Source organism: Schistocerca piceifrons, chromosome 2, assembly GCF_021461385.2.
Source record: "Schistocerca piceifrons isolate TAMUIC-IGC-003096 chromosome 2, iqSchPice1.1, whole genome shotgun sequence".
Taxonomy (NCBI): domain Eukaryota; kingdom Metazoa; phylum Arthropoda; class Insecta; order Orthoptera; family Acrididae; genus Schistocerca; species Schistocerca piceifrons.
In genome coordinates, this window is record NC_060139.1 from 332,985,176 (window position 1) to 333,010,004 (window position 24,829).

General features: G+C 40.3%; 1 protein-coding gene across 2 annotated transcripts in view; it reads right to left on the minus strand.

Annotated features, from left to right (window-relative positions):
• Window positions 1-1,609: 1,609 nt before the first annotated feature.
• LOC124777295 (WD repeat and HMG-box DNA-binding protein 1) overlaps window positions 1,610-24,829 on the minus strand; it is a 209,301-nt gene continuing 186,081 nt past the window's right edge. For both annotated transcript variants that reach the window (XM_047252646.1, XM_047252645.1), the window contains exon 19: window positions 1,610-2,604. In XM_047252646.1, coding sequence (XP_047108602.1) covers window positions 2,458-2,604 — 147 coding nt within the window. In that variant the 3' untranslated portion in view covers window positions 1,610-2,457. The remainder of the gene's footprint in view (window positions 2,605-24,829) is intronic.

Sequence of the window (24,829 nt, forward strand, 5' to 3'; positions counted from 1 at the left end):
GGTCCTTTTTGTTTTATGAGAATGAACAGAAGTGCAGAAATGGTCAAATAACAGAACAAGTCATGGAGGTTAGGCTTTCTATCTTTTTTAATAAAAGAAACCCCACAAGAATAACAACTTTTCACAACATTCTTTACAACCACATAATGTAACGTTTTGTCAAAGTTTATAACAACAATTCAAATTTTGTTTCTCAAGTGACTACAAAATGTTGCTAATGTGGGCACAGATGTTTTACAATATATGAAATACTGTTGGTCACTTCTATTTTATCTTTCAATTTAAATGCAATTTAGTACCAAATGGTGACAGTCACAGATACTGTTGGATATTATTATGACATTTTCACAGAAATTTTGAAATAAGATATTGTCAGCAACTTCTTTCGGCACTGCTACTACATTGTTACTGATCACGCAAAACGGCATACAGTTTGATGTAACACTAGGAATAACAGTAACTGTAAAGCTTTCACAGTGAGATGAGACAGATTAAAATCACATTCTTGCACTGTAGCATCAAACTACTTGTTTTTGCATGTTACTTTGAGAGCAAGAACACATTTTGCCACAAAAACTTTAGGTGGATATAAAAAGAAAATAGCTCACACCTCTCAAGTAGGGAAAAAAGGTCCAACAACTGAGAGATTTTGTATTAAGTTTTGGAAGATGCATGTGGCAGGATATTAATGATATTTTTTAAATGACTGCTATTCTATGAAAAGAAAGCAGGAGCATACCGTAGATTAAATTCGTGAAAGTACAGTTTATTGATGCTTCACATTAATTTGTTTATCACGGTTTGCATACAAGAGAATTCAATTTCCTACTCTAAAATTAGAAATTATATTAAAAGAAATTTTTCCAGAACACAATTTATTAATCATTTATGAGATGTTGAATGCAACACTAACAAATTTTTTCAGGGTGTTACATTAAAACAAGGCACTACAAAAGTGGGTGTCATATAAATTAAGAACCACTGTAACCTAATCAGTACATAAAAAGTTTGACTATTACATTCCATATTTACAGCCAACAAGTACAACAGATAAAACTTTTCTTCTCTCCATGTCTTTTAAATTACCACTCCATATTAAGTTTGGTGGAATTTGGCATTACTGTATACTCCATGTTTCGCAGGTGACCAAAATTCTTTGTACACTTTATCATCTTTTAACTCAGATGTGTAATTTTGCTCGATGCCTACAGTAAATGACTGAGATCTCCTCCATCAGACAGGTGATTTGTATTACTTGAATTTGGTAGGTGATGAAATTTGCACTGCAGGCACTTGTGATGTAAACTGATATTCAAAATTCTTTATGTAACATGTCAGACAAGTAGTGTCAATATTATGAAAAGGATAGTTGCTACTCATCATATAGTGGATATGCTAGATTAAAAAAATAAAAAATAATATAAAATTAAACTACAAAAAGAACTGTAAGAAAGTAAGCTTTCAGCCAACAAGGCCTTCATCGGTAAAACACACACACACACACACACACACACACACACACACACACAACCAGTCTCTCACTCTCCCTGTGTGTGTGTGTGTGTGTGTGTGTGTGTGTGTGTGTGTGGGCGCGCGCACAATGAAGCCTTGTTGGCCGAAAGCTTACATTCTGACAGTCTTTTTGTTGTGTCCATCTGTGACTAGCATCTCTGCTATACGGAGAGAGTAGCAACTATCCTTTTCATAATACTGACATTATTCCATCCTGTATTTACCAACATTAGGAAGTAAAATACTTATGTGACCATTTATATAAATTTATGAGGTGCACGTTCTGAAAATAGAAACTTGGGCTTTCCTGCAGTAGATTATTCCCTGAGGGCTACTAATTTTTTAATCTACTTTCACCTTTATTGATAACATTCCCAACAGTACAAATGTGCTATTAATATAATTTCTTATAAAGACACAAAGAAAGTCAGACTATATTAATAGTTACATTAAAATTTCCTATAGAACACAAAATGTGAAGGAATGACTAGAAACCTTCATTGTTGCATGCTGCTCAATGTCATCCAGTATGTCTTGTGAAGATCAGTCAAGTGCTGTAAAGCATTATAAGGAAGTGCCAGTCTCCCATATTTAACTCTTAAAATTTTCTAGAGACATAAATCTGTGCTTTAAAGCAACTTTAAATTTCATGATACTGGGGATAAAACTGTCCACAATATTACTAAAGACACATTATATTGCCATACTGTTAGCATTTTTGTTGTCATGATAGAAACTACAATTAATTTTCTCAAATGTCACTTTCATTATTTCTCCGCATAAAAAATATCTTGGTACAAAAGTTCATCAATGTCCTCTTTTCAAGTGAAATATGAAAAATCTGTTGATTCAACAGTGTCGAAAGAGCGGGCAGTAAACATCCCTGATACAAGGACATTTCAAGATATATACACAATGATTAAAAAAATGTGCTATGAGAAACCATTATGACTTCTTGAAAGCAAACTGTGCAATGTCTGATGATAGTATTTTTGCCACTTTGTCTTGTGATCCTGCCTCCTCCTGGGCCTTTCTCTTTTTACTTTCACTTCCGACTTCTGCACTTTCAGAGTAGTCAGACTTGCTAGCTGCCTGCAAAAGCACATGGAAAACACACATAATTATTCAGGACATCTCCTGCAAACACAATATTTAGGATAAAACACATGACAGGAGAAGACTATGATCAGTTACAGAAACAGCTCAAGAAGTCAAGAACGTTCTCCCACATTAAGAATGGAATTAACATTTAACAGTGTTTAATATACTCTCACATAAAATGATGCTTACAGAAAAAAAAGCCACTCACTGAAAAATAAGACTCATTAATATGTATATAATCACTCACATTCTATTAAGATGTTGAACAAGAACAGTGTCGTATGGTAAATGTGTAGTAGGAAGGTACTGTCTCCACTATGAACAATCATTATGTAACAGTGCATGAAACTAATATACTAACAATGTGATGTCTCAATGAATTGGAGAGGAAAATAAGTTTTTGGCCTTACATGAAACTTGTTTATCTGTGCTAAGAACAGGAATTAAACTTGAGTACCCTGCCATCCATGAGTAGATGAATTAATTGTTAAAACTGGCACACAAGTGGCTCAAGCCAAATTCTTGAAGTCACTATGTTCCTTCCTAAATCTGGAACACTTTACATATAGGTCAGCCAAATCCCTCCACCTCAGTCCCTTAGCAATTGTGCCATTCCTGTGATGTTAAATCTTGTGTGTCTACACACAGGGGGAACTCTGAAAGACATGAAAATTCTGAGCTGGGCCAGGAGGCACAGCCTAAGAGACAGTGGATTTTAGTCAAGCATCTTAAAAAACTGGGTATAGAAGTGGACTGTATAATGGACCACTTGCAAGTAGTGGGGAGGGGGGGGGGGGGGGTGGCAGCAGTTGAACATGAATAAGGATTACCAACGTGGCAGAGAACTTTTACATCGCCTCTTGACAGATTCATGCGCCCCTGCAAGACCCTCCAAACCTTCACATAACATTTGCTGATTGTATCTCAAACACACAAAAAAAGGGAGGAGGAGGAGGAGAAGAAGAAGAAGAAAGAAAGGGCATTTACCACATGATATTAAGGCAATATTATGTTTAAAATCATCAATATAATTATGAAATATCATTTAGCACAATCTTCTTTTACAATATATTAAAAAACAAGGTTGCCTTCTTGAATGTTTTTCTTCACTGAAGAGAAAAAACATATGAGAATCTTCATTCAAAGATTTAGAAACCGTCCCCCTAAAATGATTCCATGGAATATGAAGTGGTAACAATCCTGTAGCAATCGCTACACACGTTTCCTGCTGTGGTCACTTACTTTAGTTCTGTTCCTGCCATCCAGAGATGCAGTTGTTGCACGAATTGAAGGAATGTGAGGTAACAAATTAATGGCATCAACCGCCAAGTTTGTGTCTGCTGCTTGGAGCATTGTGTTAATGTTTATTACTTACTCCTTGGAGTTGTAATTCATTTACTACATGTTTATTCTGTTCTTTTCTTGGTGCATACTGACAAGTAGCCTATAGCAGCTGATTCTTTCCCTTCTGTTATTCTGCATTAAAAAAAACTGTTCAAGGCTATTCTCAGCAAGTGACTGAGCACTTATTAAGTATGGCTGGCACGACACAATCTAGTACTCCCATCAGTGGCGACCCCGATGTGGTCAATGCTGAAAAGACTGGTCCCGCTATAATACTGATTACTGGATGGAATTGCCTGCTGTAATGCACTGGTGATTCGTCTCCCACGGTCTTCGCCACATAATCCAGTTCACTGGTTTGCCCAGGTCAAGGTCAACTTTTGCTATGCTGGAATTACAGCAGGAGCAACTAAATTTGCACTGATAGTGAGTCAGCTCGATCAGCACTATGCTTTCAATGTTCAGGGTATGATCATAGCTCACCAGCTGAGAGTGCCTATGAAAGATTAAAGACTGAGCTTATTCACAGAGTCACAGCAAGACCATATCAGGCACGACATAGGTGACAAAAACTGTCCCAGTACCTGAGTCACCCTTGCGGCAAGGTGGACATTGGAACAGTGTCTGACAATCTCCTGCACACTCTTTGGAGTACCTGTCTGCCGTCAGAAGTGAAAGCAATCGTGGCACAGACAGAGATGCCCTGGACGCTACTGTGGAACTGGCTGACCGCATCCTAGAAGTCATAGCTCTGAACCAACAGATTAGTGCTGTGACAATGTACGGTAGTGATGCATCCATGACCCTTCCATCTCACATGCAGATGATGATGCTCTGTCTGCCAAAGTTGATGCATCGAGCACAGAGACTGGCACACGGGTGTCGCAAGGAGGTCTTAGTCGATATAGAGGACATAGTCACAAGCGATCAGATGCTTCTCCATCCACTTGCTAGTACCAAAGAAGAAGTACACTAGCCTCTGTGCCTGCCCAAATGCAAACGGTGGTCAGCTGTAGGCTCCACCAACTGCCCAACTACATCCTGGCACCTATACATTACCGACAGGGTATCAGACCAGAAGTCCTGTTAACAGACACAAGGTCCAACCTTAGTATCCTGCCCAGAACGTCACTGCGATGTTGCTGACTGTACACTTTGTTTATCTTGTCTGCGGCAAATAATTCAGAAATTGCGGCATTTGGCACATGGCATGAAGAGTTGAATTTGGGACTCCACTGTCAATTCACATGGGATTTTATTGTAGTGGATGTGGCTGAAGGCAATTATAGGGACTAGTTTCCTAGCTCACTACCAGCTCCTGTCGGACGTGGCAAATACCTGCTTTGTGGACAATATTACCAGACTTACGGCCACTGGGTGTCATCACAGTGTTAGAACGTATGACATCAAGGTCATACAGATTGCGGACGAAGGGTACTGCCCACTACTGTGTAAGTTCCCAACCTTAACAAGACCTTCAGGCACGCCACAGCAAGGTTTGTACAATAGGGTCAATCGTGTAAAACCCATGGACCGACTGCCTGTGCCTTGCCAGCTTAGAAGATGACTCACCACTGCTGAAGTGGAATTCAACATGATGTTGCGAGAAGGCATCATCCGAACTTCCAGCAACCCATGGGAACCTGCGTTGAATTTACTACCCAAAAAAGGAGATGCCTGGTGTCTGTGTGGTGATTACAGAGCACTCAACTCGCGAACTGTGCCTGATCGCTAGCCAGTGCTACTATTAGGAGATTATAACCATGGCTGCACAGACCCATTAGATACAATGTTACAGATTGTGCAAAGGCATATACCCAAATTCTATACCTGCATCTATACTCCGCAAACCACTGTGAACTGCATGGCAGTTATTAGGGTTTCTTCCTGTTCCATTCACATATGGATCACAGGAGGAATAATTATTTGAAAGCCTCCATGCAAGCGGTAACTATTCTAATATTGTCCTCAGAATTCCTATGCGAGAAATTTTGTTAGTAGATTTTCTCAGGCTAGTTTACATCTATCTTCAAGAGACTGGCAGTTCAGTTTATTCAGAAAGTCTGTGACACTTTCCCACAGATCAAACAAACCTTTGATTATTCATACTACCCATCTCTGTGCACGTTCTACATCCCGTCAGTCCTATTTGGTGCAGGTCCCACACACTTCAGCAACAATCCAGAACCGGATCGCAAAGGTGATTTGTAGACTGATTGGACTTCCCCAGTATTCTACCAACAAACCGAAGTCAACCAACTGATTTACCCATGACTGAGCATATGTTATCATTCCATTTCATATTCCTACAAAATGTTACACCCGGTTGGCTGAGTCTAACAGTGACTCACTGGTATTATAGTCATAGGATACTACGTTTTTCCGTTTTGTGAAGTGCACAATTTTACATTTTTGAACATTTAAAGCAAGCTGTCAATCTTTGCACCACTTCGAAACTGGCACCACTTAGAAATCTTATTGAGATTTTTGCAGCTTCTTTCAGACAGTACTTCACTATAGATAACTGCATCATCTGCAAAAAGCCTGTGGTTACTATTAACACTGTCTGCAAGGTCATTAACAGAAACATAAACAGCAATGGTCCTAACACACTTCCCTGGAGAACATCCGAAGTTACTTCTACGTCTGACGATGACTTCACATCCAAGATAACATGCTGCATCCTTACTACCAAAAAGCCCTCATTCCAGTCATAAATTTCACTTGATACCTCATATGATCATACTTCTGACAATAAGTGTAGGTGGGGTATTGAGTCAAACACTTTTCCGAAATATTGCCTTGATCCAAAGCTTTCAGTATGTCACAAGAGAAATGTGCGAGTTGGCTTTCACATGACTGATTTTTTTGGAATCAATGCTGGTTGGCTTGGAGGAGGTCATTCTGTTCGAGAAAACTCATTACTTTTGAGCTCAGAATATAATCCAAGATTCTACAACAAATCGGTGTCAATGATACTGGATGATAGTTTTGCGGATCACTTCTACTGCCCTTCTTGTAGACGGGTGTGATCCGTGTTTTTTTGCAACTAATGAGTACGGTTTTTTGTTCGAGGGATCTATGATACATTATAGTTAACGAGGGGCTAACTCAGCCGCAAATTCAGTATGGAATCTGAAGATTTTATCAGTTTTGGTGTTTTCAGCTGTTTCTCAAAACCATTGTTGTTGTTGTTGTTGTTGTTGTTGTCGTCGTCTTCAGTCCTGAGACTGGTGTGATGCAGTTCCCATGCTACTCCGTCCTGTGCAAGCTACTTCACCTCCAAGTAACTACTGCAACCTACATCCTTCTGAATCAGCTTAGTATATTCATCTCTTAGTCTCCCTCTATGATCTTTACCCTCCACTCTGCCCTCCAATACTAAATTGGTGATCCCTTGATGCCTCAGAACATGCCCTACCAACCGATCCCTTCTTCTAGTCAAGTTGTGCCACAAATTCCTCTTCTCCCAAAATCTGTTCATTACCTCCTCTTTAGTTACGTGATTTACCCATATAATTTTCAGCATTCTTCTGTAACACCGCATTTCGAAAGCTTCTATTCTCTTCATGTCTAAAGTATTTATTGTCCATACTTTCAGAAAAGACTTTCTGACACTTAAACCTATACTTGATGTTAACAAATTTCTCTTCTTCCACAAAACTTTCCTTGCCATTGGCAGTCTACATTTTATATCGTCTCTACTTCAACCATCATCAGTTATTTTGCTTCCCAAATAGCAAAATTCATTCACTACTTTAAGTGTCTCATTTCCTAATCTAATTCCCTCAGCACCACCTGATTTAATTTGACTACACTCCATTATCCCCGTTTTTTCTGCTCTTCCAGATTCTTTGCTGTCTCCAACAGAAATGCAATGTCATCAGCAAACCTCAAAGTTTTTATTTCTCCTCCATGGATTGTAATTCCTATCCCAAATTTTTCTTTTGTTTCCTTTACTGCTTGCTCAATATACAGATTGAATAACATCGGAGATAGACTACAATCCTGTCTCAGTCCCTTCCCAACCACTAATTCCCTTTCATGTCCCTCGACTCTTATAACTGCCACCTGGTTTCTGTTCAAACTGTAAATAGCCTTTTGCTCCCTGTATTTTACCCCTGCCACCTTCAGGATTTGAAAGAAAGTATTCCAGTCAAAATTGTCAAAAGCTTTCTCCAAGTCTAAAAATGCTTGAAATGTAGGTTTGCCTTTCCTTAATCCATCTTCTAAGATAATTCATAGGGTCAGTGCTACCTCACGTGTTCCAATATTTCTACAGAATCCAAACTTATCTTCCCCAAGGTCGGCTTCGTGTTAGTATTTTGCAGCCACGAATTATTAAACTGATAGTTCCGTAATTTTCGCACCTGTCAACACCTGTTTTCTTTGGGATTGGAAATATTATATTCTTCTTGAAGTCTGAGGGTATTTCACCTGTCTCATACATCTTGCTCACCAGGTGGTACAGGGCTGACTCTCCCAAGGCTATCAGTAGTTCTAATGGAATGTTGTCTACTCCCGGGGCCTTGTTTCAACATACATCTTTCACTTCTCTGTCAAATTCTTCACGCAGTATCATATCTCCCATTTCATCTTCATCTACATCCTCTTCCGTTTCCATAATATTGTCCTCAAGTACATCGCCCTTGTATAGACCCTCTATATACTCCTTCCACCTTTCTGCTTTCCCTTCTTTGTTTAGAACTGGTTTTCCATCTGAGCTTTTGATATACGTACAAGCGGTTCTCTTTTCTCCAAACGTCTCTCTTAATTTTCCTGTATGCAGTCTCTATCTTACCCCTAGTGATATATGCCTCTACATCCTTACATTTGTCCACTAGCCATCCCTGCTTAGCAATTTTGCACTTCCTGTCGATCTCATTTTTGAGACGTTTGCATTCCTTTTTGCCTGCTTCATTTGCTGCATTTTTATATTTTCTCCTTTCATCAATTAAATTCAATATCTCTTCTGTTACCCAAGGATTACTACTAGCCCTCATCTTTTTACCTCTTTGATCCTCTCATGCCTTCACTATTTCATCTCTCAAAGCTACCCATTCTTCTTCTACTGCATTTCTTTCCCCCTGTTCTTGTCAATTATTCCTTAATGCTCTCTCTGAAACTCTCTACGACCTCTGGTTCTTTTGTTTTATCCAAGTCCCATCTCTTTAAATTCCCATGTTTTTGCAGTTTTAATCTATAGTTCATAACCAACATATGATTCTTAAACCACGTTGTAGCTATGATTATGTTATTGTCTGTGCAAAATTCTAGCAGGCGGCTTTCTCTTTTATTCTTACCCCCACCCCCTAATCACCTACTACTTTTCCTTCTCTTCCTTTTTCTACAATTGAATTCCAGTCCCACATGATTATTAAATTTTTGTCTCCCTTCACTATCTGAATAATTTCTTTTATCTCATCACAAATTTCTTCAATCTCTTCATCATCTGCAGAGCTAGTTGGCATATGAACTGGTACTGTGGTTTTAGGTGTGGGCTTCGTGTCTATCTTGGCTACAATAATGCAGTCACTATGCTGTTTGTAGAAGCTTACTCGAGCTCCTATTTTTTTTATTCATTATTAAACCTACTCCTGCATTACCCCTATTTGCTTTTGTATTTGTAACCCTGTATTCACCTGAACAGAAGTCGTGTTCCTCCTGCCACTGAACTTCACTAATTCCCCACTATATCTAACTTTAACCAAGCCATTCCCCTTTATAAATTTTCTAACCTACCAACCCGATTAAGGGATCTCACTTTGCACGCTCTGATCCATAGAATGCCAGTTGTGTTTCTCCTGACGACGACGTCCTCCTGAGTAGTCCCCGCCCAGAGATCCCAATCGGGGACTATTTTACCTCCGGAATATTTTACTCAAGAGGACGACATCATTATTTAACCATACAGTAATGCTGTATGCCCTTGGGAAAAATTACAGCTTTAGTTTCCCCTTGCTTTTAGCCATTCGCAGTACCAGCACAGCAAGGCCATTTTGGTTTATGTTACAAGGTCAGATCAGTCAATCATCCACACTGTTGCCCCTGCAACTACTGAAGAGGCTGGTGCCCCTCTTCAGGAACCACACGTTTGTCTGGCCTCTTAACAGATACCCCTCCATTGTGGTTGCACCAATGGTACGGCTATCTGTGTTGCAGAGCACGCAAGCCTCTCCACCAATGGCAAGGTCCATGGTTCATGGGGGGAAACCATTGATACTAATACTTATTTCACTCATTTCTCCAGTGGTACAAGGATTCAATTGGGGCAATTCACTTGAGTTTTCCATTGCAAAGGGACAATCTAAAACTGAGTTAAGAATTTCAGCTTTTTGTTTGCTACCCTAAATTTCAGTTCCCGCTTCATTCGCTACAGACTAGACACTTAACTTTGGTGCCTCCAACAGCCTTTCCATACGACCAGAATTTCTTTGGGTTCTGTGAAATATCACTTCACAATATTCTGCTATGGTAATCACTGAACCTTCATGCATTACTCTCTTGACAGATAAACACATTTCATACAGCATCTCTCTATCTATAGCCCTATGTTTTGTTTTACACGTAGTATGACGTAATCTCTGTTTCTTTAGAAGTTTCTTCACAGTGACTGTATACCACAGAGGGTCTCTCTCATTATGAACTGTTCTACTGGATACATATCTTTCCAGTGCAAGGTCAATTATTCTTCTGAACTTGAGCCATAGTTCCTCTACAAGCTCCTGTCCTGTGCAGAATGTTTCAAGCTCCTCATTGAGATTTGACACTACTGATTTTTACCAAGTTTTCTGAACATACATATCTTTCTGCTTGTCTTAGTTGTCCTTTGTTTTTCGGTAATCATTGATGCCACAACCACATCATGGTCACTGATACCATTTTCAATGTGGACATCCTAAAATACATCAGATCTGTTTGTTGCCATTAAATCCAACATACACTGAAGTGCCAAAGAAACTAGTACAGGTATGCTTATTCAAATACAGAGGTATGTAAACAGGTATAATACGGGGCTATGGTCGGTAATGCTTATATAAGGCAACAGGTGTATGGCACAGTTGTTAGATCAGTTACTGCTGCTACAATGGCATGTTATCACGATTTAAGTGAGTTTGAACATGGTGTTATAGTCGGCACTTGAGTGATGGGACACAGCATCTCAGAAGTACGCAGGAAATGGGGATTTTCCTGTACCACTATTTCATGAGTGTACCGTGAATATCAGGAATCCGGTAAAACGTCAAATCTCCAATTTCACTGCGGTCGGAAACGATCCTGCAAGAACGGGACCAACGAAGACTGAAGAGAATCGTTCAAGGTGACAGAAGTGCAACCTTCAATGCAGATTTCAATGCTGGGCCATCAACAAGTGTCGGCGTGTGAACCATTCAATGAAACATCATCGATATGGGCTTTCGGACTCGAAGGCCTACTTGTCTACTGTTGATGACTGTACGACAGAAAGCTTTTCACCTCGTCTGGGCCCGTCAACACCGACATTGGACTGCTGGAAACATGTTACCTGGTCAGACAAGTCTCGCTTCAAATTGCATCGAGTGGATGGGTGTGTACAGGTATGGAGACAGCCTCATGAATCCATGGACCCCCCACCTCCCCAACATTGCTACAGAGTGGCACAAGGAACACTCTTAACAGTTTAAACATTTCCGCTGGCCACCAAACTCGCCAGACATGAACATTATTGAGCATGTCTGGGATGCCTTGCAACATGCTGTTCAGAAGAGATCTCCACCCCCTCGTACTCTTACGGATTTATGGACAGCCCTGCAGGATTCATGGTGTCAATTCCTTCCAACACTACTTCAGACATTAGTTGAGTCCATGCCACATTGTGTTGCAGCACTTATGCATGCCCGCAGGGGCCTTACACAATATTAGGCAGGTGTAGCAGTTTATTATTTGGCTCTTTGGTGTATTTCCATTATGAATGGTGTTCCAAACTATCTACTCTAGGTAGTTTTCAGAGAAGGCATTTAGTAATGTTTCACAAAATGTCTTATCATAGCCACCAATGACAAAACTGTGAATTTGGTTGTTGAACGATTAAAGTCTCCACCAATGATTACAGTATGACTGGGGAATTGAAGTTTTGTCTGAAGTTTTCGGTTACATCAGGAGATGAATCTGGTGGGTGATAGAAGGACCAATTATCATTTTATACCCATCCTTGATACTAACTTTTGCCCAAACAATCTCACATGCAGCTTTAATTTCTATCGTGGTGGATTTGTGTCTCTTGTCTGCTGCAACAAATACACCACCTCCATTTCCCATTCCTTTCAATATACAATTTTATCTTCCTCAGAACTCTCACTGCTATCAATTTCAGGTTTCAATCAGCTTTCTGTACCTAGTATTATGTGAGCTACACTGCTTTTCAGGAGCCTTTCAAACTCTGGCACTTTGTTGCGAGTGCTTCAGCAGTTAACCAATAGGATTTTAATACTCCCACAAGTGGGAGGTATTTCTTTTTATCTTACACTTATACAACTGGGTTTCTTATAGCTATCGTTATCTGGATTGGATGGAGAGTCGCCTAATCTAAAAAAAACAACCCTGTGTGCACTTCACATATAGTCAGCTACCTGAGTAGCAGCCTCTGATGTGTAGTGCACACGTGACCCATTTAGAGGCGGGGGGTGGGGGGGTGGGGGGGGTTGAGGGTACAATTATCAATACTATGGCCCAAGTCCAGGAAGTTGAAGCCTAGCTTGTCACAGAATTTCAAAGTCTCTGGTTCAATCCTTCCACTAGACTCAGAACCAAAGGGCCATGATCAATTCTGGGGACAATGCTGCAAATTGTGAGCTGCATGGAAACTCCATGTGTGTAAGACTGGTCTTCTGAACCGTATCTGCTAGTCACTGGAATGACCGAGTATGACCTCAGGGCCCAGACAACTGGCATAATTTGTTCCAGCCACACACTGTAGGTGGTTGCATCCTGTTCCCTCAACAGCTGCTGGAATAGCCTCTTCAACATGTTGAATTAGGCCCCCAAGCATACACACTGAGTGCGCCTTGTGTGCTTTCCTGCCCCTTGCTGCAATTTTCTAAAGGGGTACCTTTTCATCCACCGTATGTTTAAACTTCCGAAAAATCATAGATTCCTAACCTTTAGCATTTGCCTTCTCTTGACACTGGACAAAAAAGGTTTCCTCAAAACAGGTGAAGTGAGCCCCACTGGCTTGGTTTCAGTGAAAGACAGCATCTCAAACTTGTCAGTTGGGGGATCAGTGCAACACCCTGAGTCCTTCTTGGTCCCCATCCACCCTGTACAGGGTGCCCAGATTTACCACTGAAATATCACTTGCAGTCAAGTGGATGAATAATGACAGATACCGTACTTTCTGCAAAGGAGATAGGATCCACAAGAGCAAATAATACTTGAGGTACCCTTGGTACCAGTACCAAAGATACATGACTCTCGGGAGTGCTTCCAACACAACAACACGCAGCAGCTGCCACTTGTTTCACAGTAGCCAGGGTGATTTCCAGCTTCTTACGAACGTCAACCAACTCATTCCACGTTCAAGAACACATGGCAACTGAGGACATTCTGAAGACTGCAATTACTACACCATCTGGGTTGTATGTAAGTTTATGAGATTGGCCTACGTAATGATGCACAAACCTGGCAATGGTTTACCGACTTTGTCTTGCACACATTAACCTTTTGTTTTGCCTAATTGGACAACATGTTAGTATACTCTCTGTCCACAGATAAACATCATCAGCACTTGAGAGTAGTTTTTGAGTGTTTCAAGAAGTACAGCGCGGCGTTGAACAGGGTGAAATGAGTGTCTGGACAACCAGAAGTTGAATTCCTGGGTCATCGAATAGCTTCAGCAGGCTCATTACCATTCATTGAGAATGCTGAAGCCATATTGCAAATACGTAAACAGTCTACAATAACAGAGCTACACAGATACTTAGGAAAGCTCAATTTTTAATGCAGGCATTTACCATGCACTGAAGAACAGACTGGTTCCAAAGTTAAGAGCAGTTCTGCTGTGCATTGGACCGAGGGGACAAATGAGGCTTTTAAAGCAGCCAAAAAGAGGTACCGCAAGCAGCAGTGCCGACACGCCCCAAGCTCCACTGGCAGTAATGGTAGATGCCAGTCAGCCAGCCATTGGTGCAGACTTCCACCAATGGTTGGACAAGGCATGGCAGCTTCTGGCTAATTTTTCACACAAGCTATCACCTTCCCTGTAAAGATGGAGCACATAGGATTGGGAACTTTAAACCATATACCAAGCAATCAAGTACGTCTGACTGTAGGATGAGGTTGAGGTGAGAGGGTTCATGATATACACCGAATGCTGGACCTTAGTAAATGCCATCAGGGAAAACAGCAACACTTGTTCCCCATGGCAGTAAACCCAATTGGAATTCATTACCCAGTACAGTATGGGCAGGCGCCAATATCAGGCATCATTTATGTGATGTGGACTCTCTCTCGAATGGCCAGTGTCCCACGGCCTGTGAACATGATGGTGCTTGTCAAGTCGCAACAAGAAGATCCCAAACTGCATACCTTATTGCACAATGACACTGCAGAACTTAAGTTATAGCTAGTTGAGAAGCCCAACAAGAACATGACATTATATTGTGAGGCATTACATGGCAGATCGCAACCTTTCATCCCTGTTGCCTTTTGCTGTCTAGTGTTTGAGGCCTTACATAATCTTTGTCACCGTGGAGTCTGAACAATATTCAAGCAAGTATCTCGGCAGTTCGTGTGGCCATGGACAGGAAGAGACTGCCACGAGTGGATGAGAACTTGCCAGCATTGCCAACTTTGCAAAGTCACTTGGCAAGTTAATTCCCTAATCAGGTAGTTCTCAGATGCTTCTTCACACTTCACCCACATTCAGCTTGACATGGTAGGACTACTTCCTCTGTCAGATGGCCCATGTTATATACTCAAAATGATTGGTAGTATATATGATGGCCTGAGGCAGTAGCTACAGACAACATCTACACAGATGCACTAGCCACCACTTTCACATTGATCTGGCTGGCGAGGTTCAGCTGTCTGTTCTATATCACTACTGACAGAGGCCGAAAGTTCGATTCAGACTTGTTTGCACAGTTGGTGAAGTTCTGTGGCTACATGCATCACAAGACGACCACTTATCATCCGGCCAGCAACAGCATGGTGGAATGTTGGCTTTGGACACTGAAGGCTGCGCTAACGTGCCACGGGATGCCCTGGATATCTGCACTGCCCATAGTCCTGCTGGGCCTATGAGCTATGTACAAACCACATATAGAGTCCTCAGCAGCGGAATTAGTTTATGGTGAGACTTTGTGCCTGCCAGGAGAGCTATTTGATGCCAACCTACTGTCAAAAACAGATGAACAACCAGAGTTCCTTTGCAAGTTACGGGAACATGTAAACCACATCAAACCTACAAACCTTGACAGCTGTTTGCACATCATGTTATGTACAGAATGAGTCATGCCACCACTGCAAACACCCTATCGGGACCCCAACACAACCTGCGCAGAGACGCGCGCATTAGCACACACACACACACACACACACACACACACACACACACACACACACACACAAAATGGTTACCACAGTGAATGGAAAAGAGGCCACCGTGTCTCTTAGCAGAGTGAAGCCTGTTCACATTTTCAAGCACGCATCACCCACCTTGTGGTCAAGAGCTACACACGAGGTAGATACTGGGTGTTTCAAAAATGACCGGTATATTTGAAACAGCAATAAAAACTAAACGAGGAGCGATAGAAATACACCGTTTGTTGCAATATGCTTGGGACAACAGTACATTTTCAGGCAGACAAACTTTCGAAATTACAGTAGTTACAATTTTCAACAACAGATGGCGCTGTGGTCTGGGAAAGTCTATAGTACGATATTTTCCACATATCCACCATGCGTAGCAATAATATGGCGTAGTCTCTGAATGAAATTACCCGAAACCTTTGACAACGAGTCTGGCGGAATGGCTTCACATGCAGATGAGATGTACTGCTTCAGCTGTTCAATTGTTTATGGATTCTGGCAGTACACCTGGTCTTTCAAGTGTCCCCACAGAAAGAAGTCACAGGGGTTCATGTCTGGCGAATAGGGAGGCCAATCCACACCGCCTCCTGTATGTTTCGGATAGCCCAAAGCAATCACACGATCATCGAAATATTCATTCAGGAAATTAAAGACGTCGGCCGTGCGATGTGGCCGGGCACCATCTTGCATAAACCACGAGGTGTTCGCAGTGTCGTCTAAGGCAGTTTGTACCGCCACAAATTCACGAAGAATGTCCAGATAGCGTGATGCAGTAATCGTTTCGGATCTGAAAAATGGGCCAATGATTCCTTTGGAAGAAATGGCAGCCCAGACCAGTACTTTTTGAGGATGCAGGGACGATGGGACTGCAACATGGAGCTTTTCGGTTCCCCATATGCGCCAGTTCTGTTTATTGGCGAAGCCGTCCAGGTAACAATAAGCTTTGTCAGTAAACCAAATGCTGCCCACATGCATATCGCCGTCATCAATCCTGTGCACTATATCGTTAGCGAATGTCTCTCGTGCAGCAATGGTAGCGGCGCTGAGGGGTTGCCGCGTTTGAATTTTGTATGGATAGAGGTGTAAACTCTGGCGCATGAGACGATACGTGGACGTTGGCGTCATTTGGACCGCAGCTGCAACACGGCGAATGGAAACCCAAGGCCGCTGTTGGATCACCTGCTGCACTAGCTGCGCGTTGCCCTCTGTAGTTGCCGTACACGGTCGCCCTACCTTTCCAGCACGTTCATCCGTCACGTTCCCAGTCCTTTGAAATTTTTCAAACAGATCCTTTATTGTATCGCTTTTCGGTCCTTTGGTTACATTAAACCTCCGTTGAAAACTTCGTCTTGTTGCAACAACACTGTATTCTAGGCGGTGGAATTCCAACACCAGAAAAATCCTCTATTCTAAGGAATAAACCATGTTGTCTACAGCACACTTGCACGTTGTGAACAGCACACGCTTACAGCAGAAAGACGACGTACAGAATGGCGCACCCACAGACTGCGTTGTCTTCTATATCGTTCACAACACTTGCAGCACCATCTGTTGTTGAACTACTGCAATTTCGAAAGTTTGTTCGCCTGAAAACGTACTGTTGTCCCAAGCATATTGCAACAAACGGTGTATTTCTATCGCTGCTAGTTTAGTTTTTATTGCCATTTCAAATATACTGGTCATTTTTGAAACACCCTGTAAGACACCCTGTCTTCCAGCCCCATTGCCACAACAAGTCAATGCAGAGCCTATGTGAAACTCGATCCGCTACATACAACATGTCTACTTCCCGGCCTGTTTCAGAGAAGATGCTCTGTTTTCACCATGGGGGCTCCTGTAGGGACCACCACACATGTCGACTGCTGCGGTTGCACGTATTAGCTCCGTTCATGGCATCAAGAGATGCTGTTGTGGCGCAAGCTGAGTGACAGTGTGGTGACAAATGAATGGCGTCAACCGCCACTTGGAGCACTGTGTTAAGTTTATCTCTCACTCCTTGGAGTTGTAACTCGTTGTTTATTCTGTTCTTTTCTTGCTGTATATTGACAAGTCACCTATAGCAATTGATTCTTTCCCTTCTGCTATTTTGTGTTAATAAGACTGCTCAAGCCTATTCTCAACACATTACTGAGCACTTGGGTAGCACTGCATGATCTGATACTCCCATCAGTTCTATAGATGGAAACGTATTGTGAAAGAACAGCTTAGAAAGCACTTGAATTATGACAGAAGATTCTGTGTATTGAACAATTCGCTGGGTGAGTTTAAAAAAATGTTAGAAGTTCTCTTATCAGAACATATGTAGATAAAGTGAATTTGTGTCATAGTAAGTGAGGAACATTCAAGGAAAGATGCTTGGAAGCTGCTGTAAGAGCATGTAATTCCATAAACAGTGACATTCTGATGAAACTCGATCTTTTCTGACTGATATCCTTAAAACATGTAAATTGTTAAGGAGGAAAATGTCAGCATGGTGAAAAGAACAAAGACGGAATGACAGCACTGCTGTATTAATAGCAATGGTAATGGAAAGTTGAAAACTATGAGATATTTTATGAACAGGAAAACACTATTTTGCACTTCAACAGCAATTCGTGTATTACTGCATCTATTTGTATGAGGTTTCTTACAAGATTAAATGTCAAGATGGGCACAACATGAGAAAAGCTGCTCTCACCAACAGATGAGTTCAGCATACAAAACTACCCACATCTCTCATGAACATTGATGTCATATTCCTTCCTGCCATCTGCATCAGTCATCTGCAGCCTCAAAATCTGATCACAGATGATTCTGTGAAAGCAAAATAAGAATTTTTATTAGGCAGAAGTCATTCCTTGAGAGAAAGTAAAGAATGAAAATTAACTTTTTACAGGCTACACACACTTGTTTCCTGATATAGTGTGATTCAGCACATTGATTTTGCTGTAGTACATCATCAATTACAGTAGAAAAAGACTATCTTCTGAAGAAGAATGGAATGCCTTTCCTGACGATTCAGCAAGTCAGACATTTTACTATTTTCTTTCTTTCTTTCTTTTCTTTTTATGACAACATCCTGACTCCCGCATCGTAAATGGAAATAAGTGAGGTAATGGGAAGTCCTGGTGATATGTGATAATTTAAGCAGTAAATGTAACAAATCCTCCAACAGTAGAGGCACTTAGTTGTCCTTCTTATGTGCCTTTCCACAACTAAGTGCAAAAAGTTCTATGTTAAGCATATGATGCTCCTCGAATAAACAAGTCAGAATATGCTATAATGGTAGTCGCAGGGACGACGACGAAAATGAAGAAGATTCACCTGCAGAAATCTTGGTACAGCTGTGCAAGGATTTGATACCATCAGGTGTTATGTTTTGTACTTCAGTATGAGCAAGTCATTCTTACTAGCATCAACCAGCTAGAGCACACAAAGGAAGAAACAAAGACAGTAATTAATGATTTTTCCTTAATTTTTTTGTAGTCATGCTCACCCTGTACCATTACATTAATAATGTCTTTGCAGAATAAAATGTCTTCTTCTTTCTGGTCGCTTTTAAATGAAGCTACCAATTTGTGATTATAAAAGAGGCATCCAATAAGTAATGCAACAGAATTTTTTTCACCCTTGGCCAATTTCAGTTACAAATGTGGAATTTTCTGTGGGACTCGTGGAATATTCCTGCCTCAGTCCCTACAGTTTCATGAAGTTCTGATAGGTGGCAGTGCAATACATAGTCTTCAAAATGGTCTGTAATGGACGTACATTCCAAGCAGAGAGTTGTCGCTGAGTTTCATTTGGCAGAAAATCAGAATATTGCAGATAATCATAGGCACTTGCAGAATGTCTATGGAGACCTGGCAGTGAACAGAAGCACGGTGAGTCATTGGGCGTTGTGCCTGTCATCATCACAACAAAGTTGTGCATAGCTGTCCAATCTCCCACATGCCAGCCGGCCGCACACAGCTGTGACTCCAGTAATGTTAAAGTATGTGGACACTCTCATTCGAGGTGATCAATGCATCACAATCAAATACCTCATCACACAACTAGATGTCTCTGTTGGTAGTGCCGACACACTCGTCCACCAGTTGACTACTCTGAGGTGTGTGCCTGCTGGGTTCCTAATCGCCTAACAGAATTGTGCAGAACTGCTTGCATGTTATGGGGCTGATCTTGACAATGTTTGCCAAATATCATCTCAGGTGATGAAACAAAATGGCAATCCATGGAATGGTGCCACACTACCTCACTTATGAAGAAACAGTTCAAAGTTGCACACTCAGCTGGTAAAGTCACGGCGATGGTCTTCTGGGATCCCGAAGAAGTTATTGTGATTGATGTCCTCCCTCATGATGCAACGATCAACTCTGAAGTGAATTGTGCAACTCTGAAGTGAATTGTGCAACCCTCAAGAAAATGAAGACGCGTATTCATCATGACAAAAATGCAAATGAACTTCTCCTTCTTTATGACAATGCAAGGTCTCACAAGTCTGTGCACCCAAGAGGAGTCACAAAACTTCATTGGACCCTACAGCCTCGATCTCACACCTTCTATCTGTTTGGCCCAATGAAGAATGTGCTCCATGGGAAGCAGTAGGTGGATGATGGGGAGGTTATTGATGCAGCAAGATGTTGACTCCAATGTCAGACGAGTAAAGATTAGATTTACTTTCATTCCTATTGATTCGTAGTGAGGTGGTCCTCCAGGATGTAGAATATGTCAGAAAAATAATAATAAGTGACAAATATTTATAACTGAAACAAATAAGCTAATGTACTTTCCACAGGTCCCAAGTGGAATGACTGTCACTTTTTTAAATAAACCCTGTATGAAAGAATCATTTTACAAACCCTAATGCACTGAATTTAAAATAAAAAAGTTTTTTTTTTATTTGCAAGGTAATAAACATGTAATAGAACTACTACCATACTTATTTACAATCAACACATCACTGCACTGGTGCAGAAGTTGTTTACACACACACACACACACACACACACACACACACACACAAATCAGTTGGTTCTACTGAGAAGTTCATCAATGGAGTAGAAGGAGTTGGCCACCAATAAATCCTCTCGGCTTCTCTTTAAACTGAATTTCATTGGTGGTTAAGCTTTTTAAGGCTGCTGGCAAGTTGTTGAAAATGTGTGTTCCTGAATAATGCACTCCTTTTTGTACAAGAGTAAGTGACTTTAAATCCTTGTGAAGATTATTCTTACTTCTAGTATTGATTCCATGAATTGAGCTGTTGGCTTGAAAAAGTGATATATTTTTAATGACAAATTTCATGAAGGAACAAATATATTGGGAACCAGTAGTTAGAATCCTTAGTTCCCTAAACAGATCTCTTCAGGATGTTCTTGAGTTCACACCACATATAACTCTAATTGCACACTTTTGTGCCCGGAAAACTTTAGCTTGGCTTGATGAATTACCCAAAAAATAATCCCATATGACATTATGGAATGAAAGTAAGCATAGTATGCCAGCTTTTTCATTTTTATATCCCCTATGTCTGACACAATTCATATTGCAAATAAGAGATTTGTTAAGTCGCTTCAGCAGTTCTGTGGTGTGCTCCTCCCAATCGAATTTATTGTCAAGCTGTAATCCCAAGCGTTTAACACTGTCCACTTCTTCTATCTGCTTGTCATCGTATGTTAGGCATATACTTGTACCCCTTACAAGTTCTGAACTGCATATAGTGTGTTTTTTTTCAAAGTTCAGTGACAAGGAATTGGCTAGGAAACAGTGATTAATGTCCACAAATATTTTATTAGCCGATCTTTCTAAGACTACACTTGATTTGCTATTTATTGCAATGTTTGTATCATCGGCAAACAAAACGAACTTGACATCTGGTAATGTTACTGATGAAAGGTCATTGATATACATAAGAAAAAGTAAGGGCCCTAAAATGGAACATTGTGGGGACCCCACATGTAATTATTTTCCAGATGGATGTTGCTTGATAGCGTAATACATGTCTCTTTCCTAACAACACCCTTTGTTTCCTGCCAGAGATATAAGATTTGAACCACTTTGCAGCATTTCCTGTTAAACCATAATATTCTAATTTACTTAAAAGGATACTGTGATTTACACAGTAAAATGCCTTTAACAGATCACAAAATATACCAGTTGCCTGCCATTTTTGTCTAATGAATTAAGCACATTTTCACTGTAAGTGTAGATAGCCTTCTCAATATCAGAACCTTTTAGAAATCCAAACTGCGACTTTGACAGTATGTTATTTGAGATAAGATGGTTATACAACCAATTGTACATTACTTTTTGTAAAATTTTTGAGAATGCTGGCAAAAGTGGAATTGGACAGAAATTTGATGCTATTTCTTTATCTCCCTTCTTAAACAGTGGTTTAACTTCAGCATATTTCAACCATTCAAGAAATATTCCACTGATAAACGACTGGTTACACAGATAGCTTAATTTATTTTTTTTGTAATAATATGTTACTTAACTCAGAATCAAATTCTTTAATTAATTTTGTTGATATTTCATCATACCCACTAGATGTTTTTGATTTTAAAGATTTTATGATGGACATTATTTCTTCTGGGGTGGTGAGGGTCAAATTCATATTATGGAAGTTACTTGAAATGTCTGGTCAGAGGTATTCCATAGCAGCATCTACAGAACCTGACAACACCATCTTTTCAGTAACAGTTATAAAATGTTTGTTAAAAAGTTCTGCAACACTATACACATGTGTCACCAATGTATCATTTACTCTTTATGCTATTTGTCCCTCTTCATTTGATGCAATAAAGATAGCTGACATTTCACACTGACTGAGTTAAAATTGGGTAGAGTTGACCCCTTTAACTTTCCTGCTATTTTCCCAGCCAGTTTACCCTCCCCTTTCCTGTTGAGGTGAAGGCCATGCTTCGTATAATCCCACCTACTGAGAGAATCAACAGCAACTATACCAATGTGACCCTGCACCCGACAATAAGCAGCTGTTCCAACTTCAAATTAACACTCTTGATGGAAGAGTTCAAATGAGGTCGGTTATGGCGCCCAAGAACAGATACAAACTCAACACTAGTATGCTTCGATACTGATGCAATCTTTGCCAGGTCACACTCTATACTGTACCCAGCAGGATCTCTGACAATACTATTACCTGGCCCACCCACTATAACCACAGTGTCTTCCTTAGTGAAATTTTTGCAAAGTGATCCTAAATCCTCTGTCATCTGCTCCAGACCAGCACTAGGTTTAAAAAAATTGGAGACCTGGTATTCTGATCCTAGTTCATCCTGCAAAAGTTGCCCAACACCTCTTCCATAGGAACTACCTAACAACAACACTTTCTTTTTCTGTACTGATTTCCCTACATTCTTACTTTTCAATTTGCTGCTGAAAGTTTGTTGTGCCCTTTCTACACTTACAACTGCTTGAAGCTCACCGGCTTCTAACTGAAGCAACAGGTCAAATCTATTTTCCACGTCCTAGGCCTGTTCTGCCTGTTGCCACTTCCCATCTATCTTTACCCTTCTCCCTCCTTAACCTGTCAAGATCCCCTCTGGCTTTGCCTAACTCAGCCTGAAGTGTGGCAATTTTCCCCTCCTGTTCTAGTATCTTCCTATCTCTACTACATATCCTACAAAACTACTGATGAGTCTCATTTACTTCCCCCATTCCCATACCACTACAGTCACCTACATGGAAAAAACTACAGCACCCGTCACACCAAAGCCCCGACCTAACAATTCTACGGCAACTCAAGCACTTTTCACTCATGGTAAACGTAATAGTTTATTAAGAATAAGTCAGTTAAATTACAGATAAACACGAAAATATGATTCCACAAATTTGGCCTATACACAACTGTGTGTAAACAAAAACAACAGTGCAAAGTTTCTGAAACAACTACTTAAACTTTAAGATCCTTTCCGGAAATGTGAATTAAATAATGAAGAGGTATGCTACAGTTAAACTGCTGGAGAGAGCAAAGAACAGCTAAACGAAATTCTATAGATTTGCTGCAGCAAAACGTAAACAGAAAATACGACTGTATGATATTTTGAAATTTTGTGCCATATTACGTAAAGAAAAATGAAGCCTTTAATGGTACGCTTAGAAGGCACACTAATACACTTTTTTACCACATAATCACTACCAAACTATATGTTTTATAATCTAAAATGACTTAACTTTACGAGAACACCAAAACTCGCGCTAGTCCCCTGGCTGCAGGGCTGCCAATTCTCGGTGATAATCATGCGAGCATATAGGCCCTCCCAGTAAGGTGCTGTAAGGCTATGGCATTAAATGGAGATTATGCTGAGAAACAGAGTTTTGTAGCCAAATGAGTGGGGAATAATATGCTTTACTGGAATCCGGGATAAAACCAATCTGCTTTCAGAAAAAATTGCATCACTTATTGAATGGCCCAATAAATGTGCCTCAACAGTATTTTACGGTTTGCTACGAGCAGTTATTTTTATGCTAAGTCATATTTAATTTCCAGAATCTGATTCAGCTTGTAATGTGACAGAGTGGGACAGCTCTTATTGAAATGACCAATACCAGGCCTAGTGACATTTTTGATGCCATAGTCGCGTATGTTTCTTGCACATCCTGTAGATATGTTGTTTTGGCTATTTGTATTTTTCCTTCTATACAGGCTTTATTTTCAAATCTCTTTGATGTCAGCATAACTCTCAATTTCTGATTCAATTTTGTTACTTGAATTAGTAGTTTACAGAACGTTCTAGAACTGTTGTCATGTCAATAGTTCCAGAATCGCACCTCAATGTTTTCTCACTCTAAATGGTCTATCTGGGATACAACAAACACAAAAAATGTTAACAATAAAACACTTGAAAGTAATTATTCTGAAATTAAAACGTTAAATGAAACACTGTTGATAAATGATAGAAGAGCCATTTCATAGAGAGGTCATAATACATTTTAAATTGTAATTACAACAAAAAATTCATTTAATGTGCAGTAGCTGACAATGTGTGTAACTTTTTACAAGACATTGACTTAGTTAACCTGCTGTTCACAATAATGTAAAAAATACAAGCAATTCTTTTAAAACTATTTAAGATGGTGTGGGAGCGATAACATAAGACAGTTTCATCCCAGTCTTAGTTCAGTTTAGTGTCACTTCTGATGTGAATCAGTGCCTGTAATGTTTGTGAAGGATGATGTAATTTGTGGTTTTATTAATATAAAAGTGGCCAAACTTAAAAGTCTTGACAGTGTAATTTTTTACTGCACATTCCCATGTGCAAAAAATCCCTAATTACTAAAGTTATATTTGCAGCAAACCAAGAAT